Genomic DNA, 11,122 nt, shown 5'->3' on the forward strand with positions numbered 1-11,122 from the left:
GGTAAAGTCACGTAGAAGGGAAATCATAAAATAATAAAAATAAAACATAATAAAATACAATTCTCACGACGTTTCGGCCACAACGCAAGCAGAAGAACAGGTCTGTCGGAAAGACAGCGTCTGTCTTTCCGACAGACCTGTTCTTCACCTGTTCTTCTGCTTGCGTTGTGGCCAAAGCGTCGTGAGAATTGTATTGTTTAATTTTTATTATTTTATTATTTCCATTCTACGTGACTTTACCGAAAGAACCAAGAAGATGAATCCCTGCAGTCACGAAAGCTTTTAATCGAAAGATAACAGCCGTTTGAATTTTGGGCCACGTCTTTAAATTTCAGGACAATGGGTTGAGAGTTGTGCAGTGAGGCCAGGATGAAAACATTTCTAGTCCGGCCAATATCTCGTGAAGTCATACAGAATTATAACCAGTCTTGCGTTAAAGTTTACACCAAACACTCGTGCTATATAACAATAACTAAATGCAGAACGAAACTGCTCTACAGACTCTAACGAAAAGCATTAAAACTAAGTTATTCAGATGATTTTCATCCATGTGCTAACAAAAAACGTGCTATTGAATTGGAATAAAGGGCTTTCACTGTTAAACTGTGCCTCAGATTTCAGCCACGGCAGCTGAGGTTGTCTTCGGCGGTGGTTCAAGTCAGTCTAGCAGCCGTGCTTTAGGCCGTGGCTGCAGGCAGCGAGCAGTCACCTCACAGCGGGCTGCGGCAATCTCTACGGTGGCAAGTCAGGTCGGCTTACAGCAGACCGCACCTATTGAGGCATGGCGGGTCTTGTATACGTTGAGTAATGGCAAGTTGAGTTGCACTTGGGCTGTCAGTGGTAGTAGCCCTTGGCGGTTGAATGGGTAAGTGCTTGTCCCAGACAAGGCCATGGTTCAGTGGCAAACCGTGGTAGTGCTCAGAGTTTGGAATGTATCACTCGCAGACCGTGGCAAGTGGAATGGCTTAGTGGCTGACTGGGACATGTCATGGCATGTTGAAAGAGTCAGTGGCTGGTGGCTGTGGCGGGCTGTGGTGGTCCATGGTGATCTGTGGTGATCTGTGGCGGGCTGTGGTGGTCCGTGGTGATCTGTGGTGATCCGTGGTGATTTCATGTTGAGTCAGGGTGGAGAGGCGTCAGCTTGGCTCGTTTCGAGAGGCCAAGATGCAAGGCCGGACCTGATGTGGTTAAAGGGGGGGGGGGTTAGGCTACGACAGTAACACACGTTAACTCACATTCTCAACGATTTTCTAAGTCGTCATTATTTCTGGTGACATGGAGGGGCCTTCGTTCATAGGTGGATAAACAAAGGACTGCAAACCATCGTGGGATTTTTCATCATTATTGTAAAGTTACTCTGAGGATTACACACACTTAGTTGCCACGTGACCATTGACTCCTCCAAAGTAAGTAGAAGAACGTCGTCATTTGGAGTCACAATTCGATGAAAAAAACATTCTCTTTTTGAAACTTTTTTAGTTTTTTCTGCTTCCTTTGAAGAGTTTTGTCTGCTCCATTAGCATTCCGCATACACACACTCAGACATGCTCTATCCACTGCGAGATGAAGGCCTCTCCAAGCTGCCGCCATCCCTCACGCTCGCACAACAATGAATCTAGCACACACACTCGGATATCCTCGCTCCGTCGACCCCGCAAGTGGACGTGTTCCCACTCCGCCGTGAGTGTCGCTCACGGCGAGGTAGCAACACTCGGCACTGCCAGGTGCAGACCATCTCGCGCTCTCACACCTACATCACCCGGAGAGCTACGGTGGTCATCACTCATCAAGGCCTCGATACAGAGACGTTGCTTTCTCTGTGTGCCTATGTTTGTTCCCTCTCTCTATGTATCTCTGTGATATCTGTCTGCTTATATGTCTGTCTATATGTTTCTGGTTCTGTGTTTTATCTCTCTCTCTCAAATGTAGTATTCTCAGGAAGAACATAATCAACCAGGTAGGGTGTAGACTGTTATGTTATCCGACTCTCTGTTGTATTACATTCCATTTCTAAGTATACTAGATTTGTGTTTCTATTTCATTTATTCCTGATGATGATTGCTTGTGTTGCAATCGAAACGTCGTATGCTAGTATTTAATTTATTACTTTCTCTTTATACGTGACTTTACCGAAAGAACCAAAGAGTCATTCCTGTAGTCACGAAAGCTCCAAATTAAGATTGTACTTAGCAGGCTCAAATCCCTGCTTAGCTTCCTAGACAGACCCAGTGGAGGTGAGGCACATCCATGGATGGTTTCATCGTGGGAAAACGTGAAAGGCGTGCGAGTTAGAAACACGTGCGCTTGTGCCGGCCGTGGTTTCGATGCTTTGTCCTTACCTGGAGGAACCCACTTGGGTAGAGGCGATGCGGTGACACGATCCGCGACGCCGGCTTCGTTGAACGCGGGCGGGGGGAGGCGCTTCGCTGATTGCCGAGGGGCAGGATCTGGCCCGACATCCGCCCCGGCTCCACGCGCCGCGCCCGTTGTTCTGCTGCCCCTGGCCACGGCGGCTTTGCTCCCTCTCCTGTTGGCGGTGGCGGCGGTGACCCTAGGCACCTTGAACTTCCAGAAGGGCTTCTTGTGGTCGCTGTCATCGCTGTCGGACTTCCCAGCGGACTCCGAGGACTCGCCCGTCTCGTTGTCTGTCGTGTTTAGACAACATGTGATTACCCGTCGTCGTCGTGGTCGCTGCATTGTGGACACTGTTGTTTCATATTTCTGATCGGTCAGAATTACTTTACCAAATAAAAGCAAGTATTCCAATGTGGTCATGGCACGTATTGAATGTTTGCCAAATATTACTATTGAAAATTTTTTTTTGGGAACAATACAGTCGTAGTGATAGTGCTACAGAGTCAACTGAAGCTTCAAATCAAGATTTTATCTCGACTTTGAAAAATCAATAAAGAATACGATACGATTTAGGAAAAACCCAGCAGGAGACTGCTGTGTGGTTTGAACAGAGGGCAACACATGAGCATCCTCAGTGGCCTGGCACTGCCATGCAAAACTAAACAACTTTGTGTCATCAGGTAAGGCCCACTGAGCCAAATGTCTCTTCTTCAGAAGCGACTTGGCTATCACAAATGGTAGCTCAAGAAAGTGGGCAATTATCACGTGGAGATGTATCGCGGCGAAATATTCTAAATGTGGAGGGAAAACTGGAGGACCCGGAGAAAAATCCACGTGACCACGGGGAGAGACACGCAAACTCCAAATATACAGCAGCAGGCGTCAGGGTCGGGATCGAACGCACGACCTTCTGTACACCAGACGAGGAAGTTAAACATCTCATAGCCACCGTACAAACACATAGATTCCCCGTACAGCCATTCAGAGGCTGTTGTGGCAGCTGCCGTGAGCGAGCACGTATGAAGGTCGGCACGGCATACATGGAGGTGGATGGCCAGCACCACGCCTGGAATTGCACCAGGTACTCATTTGAGGCTGAGTCGACCTCGGAGAGGCCCAGGACTGGTTCATATAATCTTTACTGGTGTTGGCAGTGAGCATCATACATGTCCACACACGTGCAAACATACAGAAAGCCACAAATCTGTAGAGTCTCATACCGGGTGTGTCGTCCGTGTTGACGGTGGCACTGCCCACGGCTTCCTGTGAACTCTCCCGTGAAGACGCCACGACTTCCGTCTGATCAGCAGCCGGGGCAAGGACCTCCTTGAGCTCCCTCTCAAAGAGACGCTCGTCGTCCAGGGACGGTCTGCGCAGAGTGGTGCAAAGTGCGGTTGCAAACGACGACAATGCACAGAGGTTGGTGTGGGCAGTGCAATCTTCTTCTTCTTATATATAAGAGTCTCCGCGCGCTTGCGGGGGATTGGCTCTCGGACGGTGGGCTTCACGTAGAAATAACATTGCCGGCCGGCACGCCCTAAGCCCCGCGGTGGGAATAGGCTATTCCGTTTTCCCATCCGTAAAGTTTAAAGTTGTTTAATTAACACATTTGTGCGGTTTCTATTATTAATAACTTACTTATTGCTCGACATCGACCGTACCAACTGACGCCAATTGCGTGGGGGGGGGGGGGGTAGACACTGCCAAGTGATGCGCGTTCACACGAGCTCATTTCCTTTTACGCGTTTTACAGCAGGCAAGACTTACATACGTAACTCTGCGGTTATTTCTTCACAGTGTCATGTCCTCTTCGCCCCCCCCCAACACGATGCGTCCACTTTATACTACAGACTCCGTAGATAATAATATTTTACTGCTTACATACCATTATTCTTGCACGGGCGGGGGATGCTGGGGGGGGGGGGTAGCGGCCCAGCCCCTAGCCTGGCAACGTGCCAACTCCGCCGCCTCGCCAATGTAGGCCAGGACGGGGGATAAGCATGGCACAAGGCCTCAACACGCCTATGCTAAGTACAGAGTTCCTTGCTTCTTACGCTAACAACTCAAGCCCATTGTTTACTATTGTTAAACACATAGTTGACAAACATTACAATAATAATGTTTGTGTGCTGATAAGAAATATGCTTCATTGCTTAATATTATGAAACAAATACGTTGCCAGATATTACTATATATATCTTTGTGTGCACATACCGACTCTGGTTCATTGTTTATCTTTCATTTACACTTATCTCTACTTATTTCTTAAATGCATTTCTATTGTTTCCATCGCTCACGTCACGCTATTTACTCATACGTAGTACTGCGATACTGATAGCTGTGCCATCATCGGGGATTGTTGTGCCCATCGATGTGTGTGTATGAGTCCACGTGTGTGTCTTTGAGTCCATATGTTTGTGCGTGTAGAGCCATGCGTGTCTTTAACTCCATGCCTGTCTTTTTCGAACGGACAACCGCCCGATGTGTGTGTGTACGTCAAAGTGTTTGTGTGTGTGTGTCAGTCCAAGGTGCGTGTAAGTCCATTTGTGTGCGTATCAGTAGCTGTGTGTGTGTTATTCCATGTGTGTGTGTGTTAGTTCATGTGTGTGTGTGTTAGTCCATGTGTGTGCATGGCTCCATCTGAGTGTAAGTCAATGTGCATTCGTGTGTCTATGTGTGTCAGTCGATGTATATGTGTGTTAGTCCATATGTGTGTGTGTAAGTCCACATGTGTGTGTAAGTCCATACATGTGTGTGTGTCTCACTCGATGTGTGTGTGTAAGTCGATATGTGTGTGTTAATCCATGTGTGTGTCAGTCTATGTATGTGTGTGTAAGTATATGTGCGTGTAAGTACATGTGTGTGGGGAGCGGTAGTGTAGCGGTTAGCGCTACGCTGCACTACGAACCTGGCGACCCGGGTTCGATTCCCGCTCACGGCTAACACCAGTGACGATTATCTGAACCGGTCCTGGGCCTCCTCTAGGTCGACTCAGCCTTAAATGAGTACCTGGTGCGGTGTGTAAACATCGCCACTGGGGAGACAAAGGCGGTCGGGCGTGGTGCTGGCCACCCACCCCCTCGTGTACCGTTCCGGCCTTCCTAGGTGCTCGCTAACACCACTTGCCCCTACAGTCTGTTAAGGCTATAAGGGGGATCTTTGTTTATGTCAATGTGTGTTAGTGCACGTATGTCTGTGTGTGATTCCATGTGTGTGTGTGAGTTGCTGTATGTGTGTACGTCCATATATGTGTGTGTAACTCCATGTGGGTGTATCTAAAGTGGATGTCTATGCGTGTGTGAGTCCATATGTATCTGTGTGTCAGTCCATGTGTGTGTGTCTTAGTCCATATGTGTGTGTGTGTAAGTACACCCAATTCAAGAGCCGAATGGCTCACAGGGCTATACCTAATAAATGAACTTGAACTTTAAATGTGTGTTTACGTCAATGTGTGTGTGTCAGTCCACGTATGTCTGTGTGTGAGTCGGTGTGTAGGTGTGTGTGAGTCCCCTGTATGTGTGCACATCGATATGTGTGTGTAACCTCCACGTTGTATGTCACGTGGATGTCTATGTGTGTGTGAGTCCATATATGTGTGTAAGTCGATGTGTTTGTGTGAGTCGATATATGTGTGCGTCTCAGCCCATGTGCGTGTGTGTTAGTCGCTTTGTGTGCGTTGCTCCTTGTGAGTAAGTGTAAGTCCATTTCTTTGCGTGTCTGTAGGTCCATGTGTGCGTGCGAGTGAATGTATGTGGTTTATGACCTGCTCAAGGCCTATGATACCATCAGTAGGCCTGGCCTCTGGGTTGTTCTTCGTGCTTCGGAGTCCCTCACCCTTTGCTCACGATCCTTAGGACCTTCATGATGGTGAGCGGCCCCACGTCAAACTACGTGGCCGTCAGTCAGAGCCATTCCCTCTACACCTTGGGGTGTGACAGGGATGTCCTCTGGCTCCCACATTATTTTACATATCTTTTGACCACGTAGTTCGTGAAGCCTTCAGTGACCTATACCGGTGGAATTACCATATGGTACAGATACAATAAGAGGCTGATCGACGCCCGGGTGCGGTCAAGGGATGCCTCCCTATTGCTCAACCATGTATGTATGCCGATGCTCTGGTGATTGCTGCTCACTGCTGCTGAACCTGGAGCTTGTCACTAAGAGGTGGGGCCTCACCATCAGCCCCACCAAACTAACCATCTGCCTGGGTATTTTATACCCATCGAACAATCCAGCCCCACAACTCACAATTGGTGATGCGGCAGTTGTGGAGAGTTGGAGAGATTCCCATACCTGGCCAGTGTGCTCATGACGGCTCCGGTTTGACAGCAGAGGTCTCACTCCAAATTAGTCGGGCGCCATTATCTTTTCATCGGCTGCGTAACGCTGTGTGGAAGCTACCTGGTCTCTCGCTCCGCATGAAGCACCAGGTCTTCTCAGCCACGGTAATTCCCTCCCTTCTCTACGCTTGCAAAACATGCACCCCCCTAATAGAACATCTTCGCCGGCTACAAACATTTAGGCTGGCCTGCTAACGATACATCCTGCACTTAACCATATGTGTGTGTGCATCTAAGTCGAATGTGTTTCTATGTGTGTAGGTCGATGTCTGTGTGTAAGTCTACATGTGTGTCTGCCTTTTTCGCCCGGGCAACGCCGGGTACTTACCGATAGTAATGGTTATAAATAAGAGGGTTGCTACATAACATGATGGAGCAGCTGGAAGGAGTGAATCCAAAACTAGGCATGGAAGGAATTTCCCTCCTGATGGTTCATGAATTGCATGATTTAGGATTGCAATTCGGCTCAAGAATCTGTCTTTCGTTACCATTGCAGTGGCTGGCGGAAGCAACTGCGAATCCATGAGATGCAATAGAAACAATACCAAACAACGCTGACTTGTAAACATGACGAGGCGATGCACTCCATCTGGTGAGCGTCTCTAAGGACATGCATTTACATCATGTCAGACGTAACGGCACAATAATAGTAAGTGTAGTGGTAGTGTATAGGCAGTATAGTGTAGTGTATGGTGTGCTAGTGTATAGTAGTGTAGTAGTAGTGTATAGTGTGTAGTGTATAGTAGTGTACAGTGTAGTGTATAGTAGTGTATAGTGTAGTGTATAGTAGTGTACAGTGGAGTGTATAGTGTAGTGTATAGTAGTGTAGTGTATAGTAGTGTAGTGTCTAGTAGTGTATAGTGTAGTGTATAGTAGAGTAGTGTATAGTGTAGTGTATAGTAGTGTAGTGTATAGTAGTGTACAGTGTAGTGTATAGTAGTGTAGTGTATAGTAGAGTAGTGTATAGTGTAGTGTATAGTAGTGTAGTGTATAGTGTAGTGTATAGTAGTGTACAGTGTAGTGTATAGTGTAGTGTATAGTAGTGTAGTGTATAGTAGTGTAGTGTATAGTAGTGTAGTGTATAGTAGTGTAGTGTATAGTAGAGTAGTGTATAGTGTAGTGTATAGTAGTGTAGTGTATAGTAGTGTACAGTGTAGTGTATAGTAGTGTAGTGTATAGTAGAGTAGTGTATAGTGTAGTGTATAGTAGAGTAGTGTATAGTGTAGTGTATAGTAGAGTAGTGTATAGTGTAGTGTATAGTAGAGTAGTGTACAGTGTAGTGTCTAGTAGTTATAGTGTAGTGTATAGTAGTGTACAGTGTAGTGTATAGTATTACCTTCCGTCTCTTGCTGTTCCTGCTGCTGTGTTCAAGGCCGTGACTTGACGGGACTTCTTGGTTCCGCTCAAGGCCTTCTTTGCAGGCTTTGCCTTGTCGCCATTTTCATCGTCAGAATTGGTCACCGCTTGAGACATTTTGCTTGGCGGAAGAGAGGCCGATGAGAAGTCACCGTCTGTGGCGATGCAACACGCACACACATTGACGCGCGTACATCGCTGGGTTTGTTAAACCGATAACCATTTTCGGAATCAAATGGCGGTTATGAAAGTCGGGAATTGGCAATTGTTTACGGTGGATTTTACTACCGGTGCAGAGGGCCTCCACAAGAGGGAGCTGAAAAGAGGAAATTGCCTACTCTCCCACGCTGCGCAGACACATTGGTAGAGGCGGCAAAGCGCCTCCTCGACCACACACGACCAAGCGCGGTGAACTCATTGACACCGCTGGGTGGAAGAGAGGTGGGGAGGGGATTTAAGAGACTTTCCACGTCGGGATATGGAGTTGAACCAGCGGCTTCTGGATTGCAAGCCCACCGCGCTAACCACGGCAGCTCCATTGCGGATGGATCTAATGCGATTTTACTTTGGTAATGAAATATGACTTGTAATCATTTAAATAAGCCAACGAGTCAATGACCATAATTACAATCGTAACCATCACTACTGTCCACCACGTCGTCTGCCCATAACCATCATATGTATAGATACCTCACATTCTACTCACCGTCGTCTTCAAAGTCCTCAGGCTGAGTATAATCAAATTTCTTGAATCTGCAACACCAATCATTTGGATAAAAGAAAAACAACGAAAGATCAATTCAGGAATAAATCACATTACGTACATGGATTCACGGGCCCACTTGCTGTACTGCCAGGCACACCAGTGCTACTGAATTACAATGACACAATGCAAAGCAAGTGCCATGGCAGTGCCTATCGATCTGCAAAGGCGGTTGTCAATCAATGACATTGACGCTGCATTGAAACTCGTCGTCATCGATGAACATGACTCCGGGCCAATCAACGAACATAAAGTGACACCAACTAACGGCCATGACATGTAGCCCGCCAACACTGTCCCAACTGATCCGATGTACCAATGTCATCAATTACACTATACACTACACTGTACACTACACTGTATACTACACTACTATACACTACACTATATACTACTAGACACTACACTACTATACACTACACTATACACTACACTACTATACACTACACTATACACTACTAGACACCACACTACTATACACTATAAACTACTCTACACTACACTACACTAATCAACACTAATATACACTACACTAATATGCACTACACTACTAAACACTATACTATAACACTACACTATATACTACTAGACACTACACTACTATACACTACACTATACACTACTATAAACTACTCTACACTACACACTACACTAATCTACACTATAAACTACTCTACACTACTATACTATGAACTACACTACTCTACACTACACTGTACACTGCTATACACTACTCTACACTATACACTGTACACGACTATACACAATTGGTTGTTTACCCTTCTATCTGGCAACAAAACTGACACCTTTTGTTGCCAGATAGAAGGGTAAACAACCAATTATCAACCCCCTCACCAGTTGCTGTGCCGGGTGGTGGCGAGTTTAACGACACAACATTTACACATTGACGCGATCTGCCCCAACCAACAACAACAAACTCCCTCTCTGTTATGAATCAGCCACAGAGCCACTCACGCACCTGAGTAGCCTCGGCATGTCAATTGAAGTCTCACACCCCAATACAACAACCACAAGCCACCAACGAGCAATAAAACTAAAAAAAAACACGCGGATAAGAGCCGCGATGACGTCGATAACAACACGATGAGGGATTTCCCTCAAACGTGAGGGAAGTGAACGCCAACTTTGTATAACTGTGAAGTTGTATCAAGTTAAACTTTTGTCGATTAACGCGAATTAGCGAGTTTGGCGCGAAGCCAGATTTGCAAAGCGCACGAGGGGGACAAAGCCGCTGATTCCTCGCAGCCAGTTTCGTCACGATGCAATAATAAAAAAACTTACGTTTACAATATTGTAAGTATGGGTTTAATCTCGTTTAAAATGTGTACAATTAAATAATTTATATAGGGAGGGAGGGAGGGGTGTTTTAAGATATAAATGTTGTGGATTGCGTCAAGGCAGAGAGATGGGTGAATGTGTTAACGAATGCGGTAGGCGAATGATCGGTTGGCAGCGTCTTTTCCACGGGGGGTTGTGGGTCACGTGGTGTCACCCCCCCCCCCCCCCGGCTTTCGTGATTGGGTGGGTGAGTGGAGGGTGAATTTTGACTTCAAACTTTAATATTCTTGGTTCTTACAGGTAAAGTCACGGAGATGTAAAATAAATAATAAAAATAATAAAATAACATTTTATTAAAAATAATAAGTTTGAAGTCTAAATAATAAATTGGGTGTTTTGCTTTTATTATTTTTAATTAATGATACTTTTAATTTTTTTACTTTATATATTCGTGACTTTACAAAAAGAACAAAAATTGAATTCCTGCAGTCACGAAAGTTTTAAGTCAAAATTGAATACGACTTTGCATTTACCATTCTATTAATTGAACGTTGCCTTGCAGTGAAACTCGGTTCATAACTCACACAAGGCAGAATCATATTTGGCAGTGTTCACAAGAGCCCATGAACTCAGTAGAGAGCCACAGGTGACAGCGCGTGGCGACACCGACACACACAAAGCGCGCGTCTGGGGGACATCTCCCACTGCCGCTGCAGTGACCACCTCCATCAGCCGCACTGCTCTCGGTGCCTGAGCTGGACTCACTTTACACCGCTGGGAACCTCCTGGTTACACCAGCCCACAGGGGATTGTTGTGTCCGTCCGTCGTCGTGCATAAAAAAAATGGGAGGGTGGGGCTGGGTGGAGAGGGGAGGGGCTGGGTGGGGAGGAGCTGGGTGGGGAGGGTGGGGCTGGGTGGGGAGGGTGAGGAGGGGGCTGGGGGGGGGGTGGGAGGGGCTGTGTGGGAGGGTGGGGCTGGTGGGAGGGGGGCGGGTGTGTGGGTGAG

General features: G+C 46.7%; 1 protein-coding gene across 1 annotated transcript; it reads right to left on the minus strand.

The window, feature by feature from the left end:
- Positions 1-484: 484 nt before the first annotated feature.
- On the minus strand, positions 485-9,824 carry LOC133361959 (nuclear ubiquitous casein and cyclin-dependent kinase substrate 1-like). The gene is made up of 6 exons (XM_061580928.1): positions 9,797-9,824; positions 8,761-8,807; positions 8,035-8,209; positions 3,576-3,724; positions 2,340-2,645; positions 485-1,178 (listed from the first exon to the last, which is right to left on the minus strand). Exons 1-6 carry the CDS (start codon positions 9,811-9,813, stop codon positions 1,111-1,113), a joined length of 762 nt encoding a protein of 253 aa, XP_061436912.1. The 5' UTR covers positions 9,814-9,824; the 3' UTR covers positions 485-1,110.
- Positions 9,825-11,122: the final 1,298 nt, after the last annotated feature.

Source organism: Lethenteron reissneri, unplaced genomic scaffold (assembly GCF_015708825.2).
Source record: "Lethenteron reissneri isolate LAM-NWPU_2019-01 unplaced genomic scaffold, ASM1570882v1 scaffold_1308, whole genome shotgun sequence".
In the NCBI taxonomy this organism is placed as follows: domain Eukaryota; kingdom Metazoa; phylum Chordata; class Hyperoartia; order Petromyzontiformes; family Petromyzontidae; genus Lethenteron; species Lethenteron reissneri.